Here is a 15,778-nt window from a genome sequence, read left to right on the forward strand (position 1 = left end):
TCTGTGACCTATGTACTATATTTAAATCTTTACAAAGTCACTTATGTATACTGCAGTCACCTGTTAAATCAAGACAATTACAAAAAAAAATTATTTGCCTTTAAAGTAATTTAATGACAAAAGGTTTACAACACATATGTCAAGCAGATGAAACAGTAATGTCATATCTTTCTGAAAGTGTAGCTTCACCTTTTCTTTCAACTCTGACCCCTAAACTGACAACTGTACCCAGGACAACGCTGTCAGGACCTTGTACATAAACACAACAATTCTAGATTTGTATTCAGTTATATAGTATTAAGGTGTCCTTTTTGATGGCACTAAATGTCACTTTAAAATGCCCTGTGCAGGATGTGTGTGTTTTAAATAGTTAGAACATACCCTAAATATATATTCTATTGAATAAATAAAAATGCTATCACTACAACAGTATTCTCCTTCAGTAATACCGTTAGAGCTGCTTTGCAGGCAATAATAATAATAATAATAAACAAGTCACTTCCGGTTATATTATTGAACAAAATACATGTACATCTACAATGCAATACCAAGTTAAAATACATGGTAGAAACATAAAAAATACTAATCAAAAACAAAAGATAAATCACAGCAAATGAAATGTAAAAACGTAATACTGTGGAAAACTAATGAGGTTACAGGTCAAGATATTACACAATAGTTAGGATAGCTTAGTATGCCAATGCACCTAACACCTTACTAGTGCATTGAAAGAAAATCTCCACAGATAATTAGTACTTCATTTTTTTCAAATAATGTAAATTCCCTTTATTACATTTTTATATTATCCTACCTGATTAATAAGCATTTCACATACAGCTATATAGTCACTTTTTTATACATCCATCCTTCTCACCCTCTTAATCACTTACAGGACTTGCCAAACATCACCAGAACAAACCAGAAATTCCATATTTCAGTACACTGATCTTGACCCATCCCTCATAAATCCAATAGTTTCTTGATAACATATCAAGGTCTTAACATTACACTGCCTTTATTCAGGCTCTATATGTGAAAAGTAGAACTATTCTCAGACATGCAGTTAAACAAGTACGCAAGATCAACCACAATGATAGCATGCATATTTACAAATTTGTTTCAGCTTTGAATCCTGTTTACTGCAACTACTTTGTGAGTAAGAAAGCATCAAGCACATAACAGTAACACTATTCAGTCAAAATCACGGTTTGTAAGAACCAGTGGAGCAACAAGAGTCCACACATACAGGGTAATGCAGATCCACGAGGAGGAAATTTTTACCCACACAGACGGCCATTTGCTGGTCATTGTTTCATAGGTAGAATCAGGGCTGTAAAACAAAAAATGTCATAAGTGAAATGTATTGTCTACATTCTTTAGGCAATGGCCTGGTTAAATGTATTTGGCAGCAATCACAATTCATTTCTAATTTATACTATGAATAATTGATACATGCTGATAAGTCACCATTTTACCAACCTTTCCTTTAAAAATAAATGTTAAACTTCAATATCTCAAGCATCAGCTGCAAGTTTAGCATCAAGCATTCTTTCATTACACAGATCACCTCTCACCATTCTTGACTTGAACACAGGCCATTCGCATAATATCCACGCCTTAAAAATAACATACCCTAGGATTATATTTAAATAATGGCGGTACTATCCTAATGCAGCTTTAAAAAGTAGGCAATTATAATGCAAACAGATATAAACTTTTTATTTTTTTATTTGGTAATTTTAAAAAGCTGCTATAAGGATAGGAGTGCCATATAAAATTCTAGTTTTAATATGAAAAAAAGAAACATCAATTGGAAAGACCACATACCTGTACCAGTTAGTAAGTGTCATCATGATGTACAGTGAAGCCAAGAACAGCATGAAATGGAAAAAGGAGTAGCTGTAAGTAACCCCATCCTTTTCATTATCTACTGCGCGGTTCACATTATCTCCCTCATCAAAGCTATCAGTCCTGTTGACTCCTTCCTCTATCAGTGTGGCTTCATCGCTGGTCAGTGTCAGTTTGTTCACCTGCCTGTTAGTGGAGTTGCGAATGCTGTAACCAGAAAATATGTTGATGTTAGTACTCTAGACTCACTAAGTCATATGTAACAAAACATGCACCACTGAAAATATAAATGTAGAAAAAAAGAAAAAAAAAAAGGAGAAATTTGGTTGGGTTAATAAAGGACCAAGAAAGGAACAAGTAAAGACAAAACAAATGTACAATTGAAAAAAAATGTCAAGGAATTAGCTTCTAGTAAACACACATATCAATTAATAATACATTGAGGGACATATCAGTAAGGACATCTAGATATCTAAAAGCACTGACCTGGAATAGAGAACACACAGCAAGAACAGAATCAGGCCAACAATTCCCTGAGCATCCCACCACTGAATAACATGACCATGGCTGCTTGGAGTTCCAGTGTTGTTATAGCCAATTATGCTCAGCAAACTAGGATTGCATTCTCTATCTGGAAAAAAACACATACATGAAAAAATGTAAAAAAATAGGCAAAAAACAACAAAAAAAACATTCCAGAGGAATATGTATGCCAGAAAGCAATGGTTTGTTTTTCAAATGGTTTCTAAAAAAAGTATATGTTAAATAATGTGTCGCAACATCTGACCACTGCCCAAGTTGAAGACATTACTAAATTACAGGAAAAAAAGATAGTTAAAATATATTTCCTTTAACCCTGGAAGAGTGGGGCTATGAGTTGAGTAGTAAAATGAAGAGTGAACATTTATAATAGACATAAAAAAGACAAGGATTTACCTAATGAGAGCACACCCCAAATAACTAGTATAGCTGTACATTTCTGTATTTGTGGAAATAAAAACTGAATTGTATAACAAGTAGTCTTAAAATATACAGTACCAGGTTCATTAGTCATGGCTGACCAGGTCAAATACATTGTGTATAAAGTGACGACGGAAGACTGCAACAAACCGGACCGTGGCTGGGACTCCTGTGAAGGAAAGAAAAAACGAATATAGGCACCAAAAAACAGTAACAATTTCAAAGGAGATACGAAAGTTAGAAAGTTTCAGTACCTGGACCTTGGGCAGGATAGACAACACAGAGGCACCAATGCAGATCAACATGTTAATGCTGATAAAGGCTTTATTCTCAGTGCAGCCTTCAGAGTGGGTATAATAGATGTAAAATAGTACCAAGGCAATCAGGGACAGGATGTAATTCAAAGCTGTAACAGAAAGGAGGGCTGGAAACAGAACAAAAGAAAAGGAGTTTATTCTAATGACCTTAATACCTCCTTCAACTTCAACTACATTAATCTAGCTTGGGGTTTTGCCCAGGGCTGGTTACTGACCAGTTGATTAACATCAATAAATACAATAAACTCTTTGGAGTTCTTACTGTAAAGTATCGTGAAGCTGCCTTTCACATTTTACTATAACCACTGTCTAAACTTGTAGATAATGTTGCACCAAAATTGTGGTATTTTATTGTTCAAATTATTATTGGAATAATCCCATTTATTGTTATATAAACCTTTCCTCGACAGCTCTCTCTGAAAATGACACCAGATTTACATATTATAATACATTCTTATAACTACTTGATCTAAAGTTCACAGATTGTGTTTGTTACACAGAGTAAATCATTTACTAGGAATCTATTCAAACCAACTGAATGTATTTAAACGATGCAATCACACAACAATATTCAGAAAATCAAACAAAAAAACTACAGTCAATACTACACAAGAACAACATTTCGATAAAACTAAGGCATTAGGCAACAATTTATTCTTAATTGAGCCTTAGTATATACTGATGTTCTAACAAAGCATGCCCAAATCACATAACAACTTTGTTAACCTCAGTAACTTTTCTTCTCAGGTCGGGGACAAAACATGGCTCTCTAATTCGTGGTTTTATACTAAGGTAAAGGAATGTTTTCAATTTACTGCGGAGCGTCCTTATTGGCTAGCTTGTGTTTGGGGCTTGGCCAAGAGACTGGGCATTCTGCCCCTCACCATGAGCCGTATTTTATATCAATTAAGATGGAAAACTCTTAAAAATATATAACTCTTGCTAAGTATTTTATAGTTTATCCTACATATATTTTACATTCCTCAGAATAAATTGCCTTTCTTTTGATAGTAAACATGTCAGGGTGCTTCTGTTTGGGGATTCTAAATACTTTGTCTTACCCAGGGGATTCTTTTACTGCGATATCCTGTGTTTGTCGAGAACATGAGAAAAAAAAAAAAAAAGAATGTGCTCGTAGTGATTTTAAATCAAGATAATGTGGAAATATTCCTAATTTGCAGTTTTATTTTTCATATTCTTATAAGCACTATTTTTGTAACCAGTTATTCTTGCTAAATCCATGAGGGGTCGTCTTTTTGCTTCTTTTGCTTTATTAGTCTAGCCTAGAAGGGATCACGATTTTACCTTTGGTCACCTGGTGTTCCATAAAACCATGCCTTCCATAGGCACGTTCTGATAGCTAAAGCCATCAAACTGTGCCTCCCCTAACTAACACTATGGCATTATTGTTACCTAAACTGATACTTGTGGAAACATCCACACAGTGAATATAAAATATGCTCTTTATTTAGGAGTTGGTGATGATGAATATGTATTCACAGTTATTATACATGGAATATAAATGCCAAAGTCTTTTTTATAAACATATTGCAATATCCATTTTAATGCAGAGGGAGTGTAAACAACAGCCTACATATAACAAGAACAGGGGACTAATTGCACATATCCTATAATGACACCTGGGGAGAGGAAATCTGAAGGGCAGTAAACTCAAACATTTACGAGTAATTTTGCAAACTCTTGCCTCAGTTCTTGTTATTTTGAGAAGGTATCACATTTTCAGAGAGAGCATGTGTCTCGCTGTCTCTTTTCATAAGGTCTGCAATTTACTTGTAAATGTATGAATAATTGTGATTTGCATCAAACTCATGTTTTAGTGAGTTATTTTTCCTTCATTTGAAGGGACTGCACTAATTATAAACATTTTTTATATATATATATTATGAAAATGAATGAAATGCACAGACCATAATAATTAATTATATTACCTGTTATAGCCTAAATTAAACTGACATAATGTTAAACAGTACTGGAAACACCCTTTTATAGGAGGAGCTACAAGAGATTAAAGTATAAAAACATGTGCAGTTCACATGGAACACTGACATGAAATGGCATTTGTTGTCCTTCAGCATCTGTTCCAGTGACGGTGCTACTGTGAGATATCTATCTTTTCTACAGTGTCTTGACTTGAAAAGAGGGACATTATTAGTTAAAAGGTATTTAGAGATCAATGTATATTTTATTGAAATAACCCTGTATGAGCTACACTGGATAACAATATTGGTATCTAAATACTTTTTTGACAGATTGCTACAGCGTACACTAGGAGAAATGTATTTTCCTGATTCTTATTTTTTCAAACACTTACCTGCATACCAGCATCTGGAGTTCCCTTCCTCCATTTTTTCTACCCAGGACTCGTTCCAGGAGTGGGCAAAATCAATCAGCAGGACCAGTTGAATCAGGATGAAGCAGAAAGCCCCAGCCATGCCGACACAAAACCACACTGTGGGATACAAACATAGGACCTTTACTTTAAGTCCCAAATGTACACTGATTGTGATGCAGTCACTGGCTGGAAAGTCAAAGCTTCTAAGCCCTTGGAGGCTTATGTAACTGACAGCCATCTTAGCTCGAAGGCAACTACGGGACAATCACCTGCAGTCAAGATGGCTGCCAATCAGCCAGACTATAGAGCACAAGTGAAGCCAATTACTGTTAACCCAGGAAGGGATAAAATGACAGTGTGCTTTGTTGGGAGGAAGAGGGACAGATAGGAGACAAACACTGTTTGTGAAGGTTTGATTTAAATGTGCTTTGCAATACTGACCAACCGTGTTACAAACTGTATTTTGGACTGGGTTTACAATTCTGGATTATAAAAAAAAGATTGTTGCTTTGTATGAACTAAGGGACAAAGGCTCATCCTTTCCTGAGTAAGTTAGAGGAACAATATTAAGTTTAGTCAGAGCTCCGAGGAAGCTAAGTTTTATTTTCTGTTTTCTTTCCTGTTGCTGCCACAAATAAAAGTGTCAAAAGATCTACAACGTATAACAACTGTCAGTGACTTTCACTGAATGAGTGTTGGTATGTGGCTGGCCAGTCCGACAATTGTACTACCTTACCACACTGATCATACCAACAAATAAAAATAGGTTGAGCCACATCTACTTCCCAATAATAGAACTGCATCACCTAAATCATCTCTTAATCCTGACTAGAAGAAACATTATCCTCAATGAACTTCATTCACATGAAATGAACTGTATTTCAATTGGGTTTTTTTTAATGTTAACTATATATATATATATATATATATATATATATATATATATATATATATATATAATATATATATATTATATATATTAAAAAATTGAGGTAACTGGTAAAGCTGAATTCTCTATTTTATTTCCAGTTTATCCAAAATGAACCCATAAAAAAAAATCAATATCATAAGCTACAAATGTGTTACAGCTCATATAAGTGAACACTGACACAAATTAAATTTCAAAAATTGATTTTCCAATGCTCAGAATAGAAACCACTCACAACTAGACTATTCTTTATTGGTATTGAAAAAGACTGGCCTCATGAGTACAGAAGCATACATTACCTGTGGTAAAGGGTCCCTCTGGGATGAAGAAAGCTCCAACAGTGATGGCTACAGCAGACGCAAACTTAAAGAACCAGAACCTGGGAAAGGGTTAAGAGCTTGTGAAATACACAATTAAAGATGCACATGGTCCTATTCGCAAGGTTTTATTTAAAAACAGTTTTTTCATTGTCAGTTTCTATGAATAATAAAAAGATGATATTTGCAAAACTTTGATATACTGAAGATTACAGTCTGGAACAGTTTCATTTATTGGCATTGCAGTGTTTCATATAGTTTACATTTTGTATAAATATTTAAACTAGGATTAGTGACTTGATCAGTCCAGTGGTTTTCAACTATGGTCCTTGAGAACCCCTGTGTCTTCTGGTTTTCATTCCAATTGAGCTCTCAAATATTTAACTAAGCCCTTAACTGAACTAATAATTAGCTTAATTACACCTATTTGACTGTTCTCAGCTCTTAAATTTGCATATTTCAAGTTATTTATAAAATTTTATGTTAAGTTGAAATCTCCAACTGCTTAAGAACAAACAATAAATTAAAAAGGCCTAATTAAGCTAATTATTAGTTCAATTACGGGTTTAGTTAAGTAACTGAGAGCTCAGTTGGAATGAAAACCAGAAGACACAGGGGTCCCCGAGGACCGTGGTTAAAAACCAGATGCACAAACTCATCCCATCTCCATGCTGAAAATTAGCACAGCAGCCAACTTAATATTTCAGTTTAGTGTACATATTTATGCATTAATGGTAATATTCTTTCTTACCCATTGTGTACTGAAGCTCTTGGATCCCGACTGCTCTTCACCTTGATCATCAGCAATGAAAAGAGCAGGAAGAACATGGACATCCCAAAGCAAATCCGGTACACTGCCTTGTAGCCAACCAGGACATCACAGTTCACATGTCCCTGAATTCCAGGAATGGATGTCCCCATGCCGCCATCACAAAATCCAGGAATCTTGAGCAAAAAACAAACATCCCATTAAAAATATTTGTTACTTATATATTTGGGTCATTCAGCCTCAAGATGACAAAAGAGGCAATGCTTGATCCATTGCATCAATAATTCACATATACTAATATCTTTTGGTAAAAAAAAAAAAAATTGCTTCAACAAGTAGATTTCTAGTACAGCCGCCACCGCTTAGAATGGGCGTGTCTGTGTTAACGTGATTCACCCCCAGTAAGCGAGATGGATGGTATAAACTCCCACACAATAACCTGACATTGAAAATGTCCCCCAACCACCAGTACAGTAATCAAAACAAACAAGCGTGTATGCGGTTAAAAATCTTTACTAACACTCTCATTACACTAATAAAAAAAATGTATGAAAACCTGTGAATGTAAGGCTCTACGTTTAGATTTTTATCTACTGGCCCCTCGGGCCACTGAGCTAGTGTTTTTACTGGCCTGGATGCAATTTTACCTGGCCCAATATATTTATATATTTTTTCATGATGGTTTTTATTTTCAGTATGTTTCTAACTGTGTATGGCAACCAAAGAGAGCCCACGTCTCAAAAGAAAGTGGCTAAAAGAAGCCTTACAATATGTTACCAATAAACACGCATATAGCAAATGCTAAAAGAAGTAATCCAAACTTGGGTAACATTTAAATTAGAAAGGTTAATGTTATGATGAATATCAAGACATACTAAATGTTAAGCACAACAACGCAATGACTAATAAGAAAATGCAAGATACTTGGAGTTGGAAAGGTTTTTTTTTTTTTTTTTTTTTTTTTTTTTTTAACTCTGGACTGTAGTTCAACCTAAAACATCTACTATTGACTTTCTGTGAATGAATGGCGCAACGTCAACATTTGCACTGACCATTAAAAGGAAATAAGGTACAGAGCGAAGAAATCTCATCTTGGACATTGTTTTAACACGGCTAAACTTTACCAGCTCGGGTAATCGAATACACAAAATAATACACGAATACACAAAAAGGTTGCACCCTGTGTATTCAAATAGGAAACTATTCAAAATTTCAATCCCTAATCCTAATAATAAACACTATTAAAACAATATTCATAATACAAAATAATAACAATCCTACTTAAAGCGTTGTGTAACCTCTCCCAAGTCAGCGCCAATCTTTCTGAGTGATAGTGTCTGGGTGTCCATCGGGACATCTTACTGCGAGACTGGACATGATGTAAACTAAATGTTGAATTCATAACAAATAAAGCTGCTGTTTTATCTGCAAGTCTGGGAAACTGACGCCAAACGTTACTTTTTTTCTCTGTCATAATGAAGCCTCCACTCTAAATGTTTGTCTTCACTTTTTTCATAATTACATTCTTTATGATTTATTGACTTCAGCGCTTTCCTTTTGGCTTATTGGTTGCTTAGTTGTAGAAAACCCGATTTGTAAAAGATTTGCCACGGGAATGAGTACCAACACAGCACTTCGGTACGTAGTCTCAGATTCTGACTGTACAACAAATATGACGTGCGGATTAGTTCGTAGTTATTTTTTTTAAAAATGGTTTGTAAATTAATTTTCATCTTTTTGACACTCTGGCTCGTTTTCTTGGATTCATGAAATGGAAGCCATATGCACTATATATATATATATATATATATATATATATAATATATATATATATATATATATATATATATATAATATATATATTAGCTCAAAGAGCCAGCTGCCCTATATATATATATATATATATATATATATATATATATATAAAAAATACTAGTTAAATCTAACCGGCCCAGACGGTCCTGTCGTGCTTCATAACTACTGGCCAAACTGCGCTCTCTACTGGCCCCACGCCACCAGGCCATGGTTAAAGTCGAACCCTGGAATGTAATAATAATTAAGTGCAAACAAAGTAATGCAAGTGCAGAAATGTACAATACAGGTAGGCTATAAATCCGACATTGCGTACAGGGATTAAATAGCCATGGTAGAGTACAGGGGTAATCGCTCAGTAACGACGTGCAAACTGCTGACTGATCAATCGGTTAAGCTTTTACTACAGTAAAGTGCTCCTTTTTTTTTTTACTGAAATCTATGTGAATGGCAAGGTAATGAGGTGAAAACAGCTGATTGGTGGACTAGTAAAAACGATTACTACAGTATAAAGCAGTTCGTTGTTATTTAAATCTATGTGAATGGCACATAACAGCCAAACAGCTGAGTTTGCCTGAAATATACGGTGTGCTTAACACGGTATAAGCGATGCCTTTGTTATTGGAATCAACACCCAATATAAACGGCTGCCCGCAATAACCCTGGACGGTGCAAGTGGTGGACACTGTACTAGAAATTTTCCAAGAATGGCTGGTAATTCTGATGATATTTTAGTTTGGAAGATGAATGCAGTTAAAGCTGTATTTCCTATAGTTTACCTTACCTTTTTTAACTGTCCTTCCATTCCTGGCATCAACATAATGCAAGCAATCCCTACTCCCAGGAGAAGAAAGAATGCATAGATGAGTCGAGTGACTGTGGAGTTGTTTCCACTGGGGCAGCAACTGCACAGCAGACAGGGTGCACTCCCACACAGACAAGGGATCTAAAAAAGAAATGTAAGTTATTCCATAAGGTTAGAAAACAAATGTGTTTCATTTCAATCAGCAATATTATAAATAGATGTCACTGCTCAACAGTTTTGTCTATTTTGGGTTGTATTGTGTAATCATAGCAAGCATATCAGAGTAGTTTACTGGTCATTCTGTGAAATCACCCAACAGGTAACCCTCTACCATCTCCGATTTACACCAAACGCAAGCAACACACAAAAAAATGCACATATCAGGACTAATTAAATGTTTGTGTGTTGGGGAGATTTCGCCCCTAATTTTGCAGCCAAGGGGGATTCCAAAATTTTAGGGGTGAATGGGAATTTTTTTTACTGCATCATAATTTCACACTGGTGTTGCTTTAAAATAAGCTGCTTTCAGGAAACGTAATTGCTGTTCATCACTGTGAGACAGAGCACTCTCCATTGCTTTTGCCATTGCCTGACATGAAAATTCTACTTCGCATTTTAAAGCTGCGTTGTGTATACTGCCACTAGAATGTCTCAATAATGCTGACGTTTTGTAACAGTGGATAGCAAACATTACAGTTCCATAAAGACTGCAGACTGAACAATTAATTTCACCGTTATTACACTCCAGCCATGGGTAAATCTTCAGCCAGTTTGGCTGAAATGTATCTTTTCTGCCTTTCCTTTCACTGCTATCATTTGTTTGTGTTGTATATTCTGCATTGTTTTCATTTAAGGAGTCTGGCAAACTTTTTTTGCCTGCAGCAGAAGGATCAGCTGCTTCATCGGTGCAAGGTGCTTTTCTTTTTAACCAGTGCTCCATTTCTTCTTCTAAAGCAAAAGTCACCGCTTGCAAAACAACACCTAGACAGATTTAATAGTCTTTTTTTTTCAAAACTGTTTACTTACTGAACTGTACTCAGTTTCTATAATGCTTAAAGATGGCAGCCAAGAATCACGTACGAGAGAATAAAGTCTTGTGGCATTTTAAATATCCAGCACTACTTTTATGTATTTCTTTTACCCACCAATACTCAGAATGCGGCTCATAGTGCTTTCATCACTGACATCCACTTCCTTAGAGATTGTTGTAGCGCTTTAATTAGGCATTTTAAATTGGGTGAAAAACACAACAGCTTGCAGTCTTAAAATATCTCTGCTGGATTTTACTGAAAGTTGCGGATATATGGGAAGAACTTGAAAAATGTGTGATTCCTGCAATCCTGTGATGAAATTCAAGCCCTAATATATTATATATATATATATATATATATATATATATATATATATATATATACACACACACACACACTTTTTTTTTTTCCTTGTTGCTTGAACAAACCTGAGCACCGAGTTTGGTGTATATCACAGATAGTAGGGGGTTACCTGTTAGGTGATTTGTCAGCCTAATCATGTCAATAGGTTAAAATCTGAACTGTAGAAAAAACAAATTCCAAAATTATTTCACTTACAACTTGTCATTTTATCAGATGGATCAACCTGATAAATCACATGAGGCTGGTTAACAAACAGTTTTACAAAAAATACGTGCAAAAAAAAAAAAAAAAAAAAGTATGTGCAAAAACATTTTACAGTTTTCCATGATAAATATATACCTCCGCCCCGGAAAACTCTGACCAATGAAGTTTGAGGGGTCACAATGCGGTTTCATTGTTGGTATATACCACCCGACCCCCCTCCTATAATCAATCTATTACTCAAATAAATAAATAAATAAATAAAAATACGAACCAAAAAGATATTAAAAACACATTTAAAAACAAATAAGTTAAAGTTTTTTACATTTGACTTTCGGGTGCAATCTCAAAGATAAAAAATTTGAAGAACTTAAAAATTATGTGGCTCTATGGTTATAAAAAAAATCTACCAGGGACATGTATTTGAAATGTGCAGTCACAAGCGGCTGGCCATCACCTGCCAAAACTGACATCTGATGCTGCAGGACACTGCAGCAAGATTCGAAGCTTGAAAAAAATAACATTACCATAATCACAGTGGCCTTTAAAGAAAGCAAATATCGAGGTATAAAACACTAAAACAGATATAAACTGGATATTAATAAGAACATAAGAACATAAGAAAGTTTACAAACGAGAGGAGGCCATTCGGCCCATCTTGCTCGTTTGGTTGTTAGTAGCTTATTGATCCCAAAATCTCATCAAGCAGCTTCTTGAAGGATCCCAGGGTGTCAGCTTCAACAACATTACTGGGGAGTTGATTCCAGACCCTCACAATTCTCTGTGTAAAAAAGTGTCTCCTATTTTCTGTTCTGAATGCCCCTTTTTCTAAACTCCATTTGTGACCCCTGGTCCTTGTTTCTTTTTTCAGGCTGAAAAAGTCCCTTGGGTCGACACTGTCAATACCTTTTAGAATTTTGAATGCTTGAATTAGGTCGCCACGTAGTCTTCTTTGTTCAAGACTGAACAGATTCAATTCTTTTAGCCTGTCTGCATATGACATGCCTTTTAAGCCCGGAATAATTCTGGTCGCTCTTCTTTGCACTCTTTCTAGAGCAGCAATATCTTTTTTATAGCGAGGTGACCAGAACTGCACACAATATTCAAGATGAGGTCTTACTAGTGCATTGTACAGTTTTAACATTACTTCCCTTGATTTAAATTCAACACTTTTCACAATGTATCCGAGCATCTTGTTAGCCTTTTTTATAGCTTCCCCACATTGCCTAGATGAAGACATTTCTGAGTCAACAAAAACTCCTAGGTCTTTTTCATAGATTCCTTCTCCAATTTCAATATCTCCCATATGATATTTATAATGTACATTTTTATTTCCTGCGTGCAGTACCTTACACTTTTCTCTATTAAATGTCATTTGCCATGTGTCTGCCCAGTTCTGAATCTTGTCTAGATCATTTTGAATGACCTTTGCTGCTGCAACAGTGTTTGCCACTCCTCCTACTTTTGTGTCGTCTGCAAATTTAACAAGTTTGCTTACTATACCAGAATCTAAATCATTAATGTAGATTAGGAATAGCAGAGGACCTAATACTGATCCCTGTGGTACACCGCTGGTTACCACACTCCATTCTGAGGTTTTTCCTCTAATCAGTACTTTCTGTTTTCTACATGTTAACCACTCCCTAATCCATGTACATGTGTTTCCTTGAATCCCAACTGCGTTCAGTTTGAGAATTAATCTTTTGTGCGGGACTTTGTCAAAAGCTTTCTGGAAATCTAAATAAACCATGTCATATGCTTTGCAATTATCCATTATCGATGTTGCATCCTCAAAAAAATCAAGCAAGTTAGTTAGGCACGATCTCCCTTTCCTAAAACCATGTTGACTGTCTCCCAGTACCCTGTTACCATATAGGTAATTTTCCATTTTGGATCTTATTATAGTTTCCATAAGTTTGCATATAATAGAAGTCAGGCTTACTGGTCTGTAGTTACCTGGTTCAGTTTTGTTTCCCTTTTTGTGGATCGGTATTACGTTTGCAATTTTCCAGTCTGTCGGTACCACCCCTGTGTCAAGAGACTGCTGCATGATCTTGGTTAGCGGTTTGTAAATTACTTCTTTCATTTCTTTGAGTACTACTGGGAGGATCTCATCCGGCCCAGGGGATTTGTTTATTTTAAGAGCTCCTAGTCCCTTTAACACTTCTGCCTCAGTTATGCTAAAGTTATTTAAAACTGGATAGGAACTGGATGACATGTGGGGCATGTTGTCAGTATCTTCCTTTGTAAAAACTTGTGAAAAGTAATCATTTAACATATTTGCTATTTTTTTTTCTTCCTCTATGATTTTGCCATTTGTATCTCTTAAACATTTAATCTCCTCTTTGAATGTTCTCTTGCTGTTGTAATATTGGAAAAACATTTTGGAATTGGTTTTAGCTTCTTTAGCAATGTTCATTTCTATTTCTCTCTTGGCCTTTCTAACTTCCTTTTTGACTTGCATTTGCAGTTCTGTGTACTCTTTCTGTGTACTTTCTTTTTGGTCCTTTAACACTAAGATTTTCTCAGTTCTTTATTTCTATACAGTACGTTGTTTTCTTTTAATTGTTATTTTTTGAAAATGTTCATATTTTTTATTATTTGTTTTTCTATGTGCATGCGTCTGATTCTCTGAACGATAATATCCCCGAGGGAAACAAAAAGGCGACGCTTAATATGAGTGATCTGGTGGGTTATGTAAATTGCACAAACAAATTAAAAAGCAGAAAAACCGCACTTTGTACAGTTTTTAAGACATCGTTGATATTAATGTCAGGAGTCCCTCGTTTTATTTTCAGTCCCTGGGAGTTTCACAACAGGTACAATGTTACTTTGCTGTTATACTGATGAAGGTTAACAAAGCCAGACAACATGACAGCTCATGTATCTTACTGCCGGACAACATGTTTTATTAGTTTGTGGAAAGGAATTTGGGGGGTAATGAGAAACCAATTAAAGTGGGTTAATTTCGCTTTGATTTGGAGTTGTAATTTAATGAAAACACCAACTGTAAGTACTGACATTACTATTTTCTTCCTTTATTAAAGAACGCTATTCCACACATTACCCTTCAATACACATACCGCAAATACGTTTAAACCAAGTATATCCACATGATATAATTTTCATTATTATTATTATACTAATGTTATTATATTTATGCGCACGAGTCATCGCTTGTAAACAGGTCACAGCCCAGCAGCACCATGTTGTTGTTTGTTCGTCTCATCTCAGACATGATGTCATCTATTGAATAGTGAATGTGTCTTATGCTTCCAAGATGGTACCGACAAATTACATACTACTTAGAGCCTATAACTTTTAGTTTTTAGTTTGTTATCTAGCTATTAGATTGTCTTTCTGTTGTTTCTTACCCAGCTGGCCATAGAGCAGAGTCCAAGTACAGCCCCCATCTCTGTTTTCTGTTTTCAGCCTCTATAAAAATGGACGCTTGCTCTCTGCAGATTGTTTACAGCCTCTGCGCCATTTCCGTCTCAGACACACACTGACGCAACTCTCATGTGACGCACTTCCTCTGTACAAAATGCTGCAGAAATGAACCGATGTGGTAGGTACGAAAAATAAAAACGGAATGCAATGGATATTGTGTGTAACATTATAACCAACTGAATACCCATTTCAATGAGTAGATCTGTTGTGTACTACATTTTATATAGGATGTTATTTATTATTTATATTTGCCTTGGGGTTATTCAAATAATTGTACATGCCCATCAACAGAACTATTTTCAGACGTAACATTTGTTCATAAGCATAAAACAACATTACAATAAAGACAGAAACAAGGGTAACCTTCAGGTTATAGATAGGCCAGTAGAAAACAACGCAGTTACCCTACATAAAAATAACTAGCAACAGTAAATGATGGGCATTTCAATGGCCAAGCCCCAACCCCCTGTGGAAGTGCGTTGTCATTTAATGTAGAGGTGGATAAGTCTGGTCCTGGGGGGCCAGTGTCCCTCCTGGTTTTTGTTCCAACTGTTCCCTAAATTACTTAATTGGTGCTTATTAGAAGCTTAATTGGTCAGTTGAAACAAATACCAGGAGGGACAC

The 15,778-nt window shown here is 35.5% G+C and overlaps 1 protein-coding gene across 1 annotated transcript; it reads right to left on the bottom strand.

Annotated features, from left to right (window-relative positions):
- Window positions 1–90: 90 nt before the first annotated feature.
- LOC121315792 (serine incorporator 1-like) lies at window positions 91–15,186 on the bottom strand. Its single transcript, XM_041250204.1, has 10 exons — window positions 15,079–15,186; window positions 10,089–10,250; window positions 7,475–7,668; window positions 6,706–6,785; window positions 5,458–5,595; window positions 3,063–3,232; window positions 2,887–2,977; window positions 2,335–2,479; window positions 1,828–2,055; window positions 91–1,330 (listed from the first exon to the last, which is right to left on the bottom strand). The coding sequence occupies exons 1-10, from the start codon at window positions 15,115–15,117 to the stop codon at window positions 1,192–1,194; spliced, it is 1,386 nt and encodes a 461-aa protein (XP_041106138.1). The 5' UTR covers window positions 15,118–15,186; the 3' UTR covers window positions 91–1,191.
- Window positions 15,187–15,778: the final 592 nt, after the last annotated feature.

This window comes from Polyodon spathula, chromosome 5 (genome assembly GCF_017654505.1).
Source record: "Polyodon spathula isolate WHYD16114869_AA chromosome 5, ASM1765450v1, whole genome shotgun sequence".
Classification (NCBI taxonomy): Eukaryota; Metazoa; Chordata; class Actinopteri; order Acipenseriformes; family Polyodontidae; genus Polyodon; species Polyodon spathula.

Bases quoted from the DNA above. Each gene is read 5' to 3' on its own strand.
- LOC121315792 (XM_041250204.1), bottom strand. From the start codon at position 15,117: ATGGGGGCTGTACTTGGACTCTGCTCTATGGCCAGCTGG. The intron at 7,669-10,088 runs GTAAGGTAAACT...TTTTTGCTCAAG, and splicing joins TGGAAGGACAGTTAAAAAAG to ATTCCTGGATTTTGTGATGG. The intron at 2,978-3,062 runs GTACTGAAACTT...TTTCCTTCACAG, and splicing joins CTATCCTGCCCAAGGTCCAG to GAGTCCCAGCCACGGTCCGG.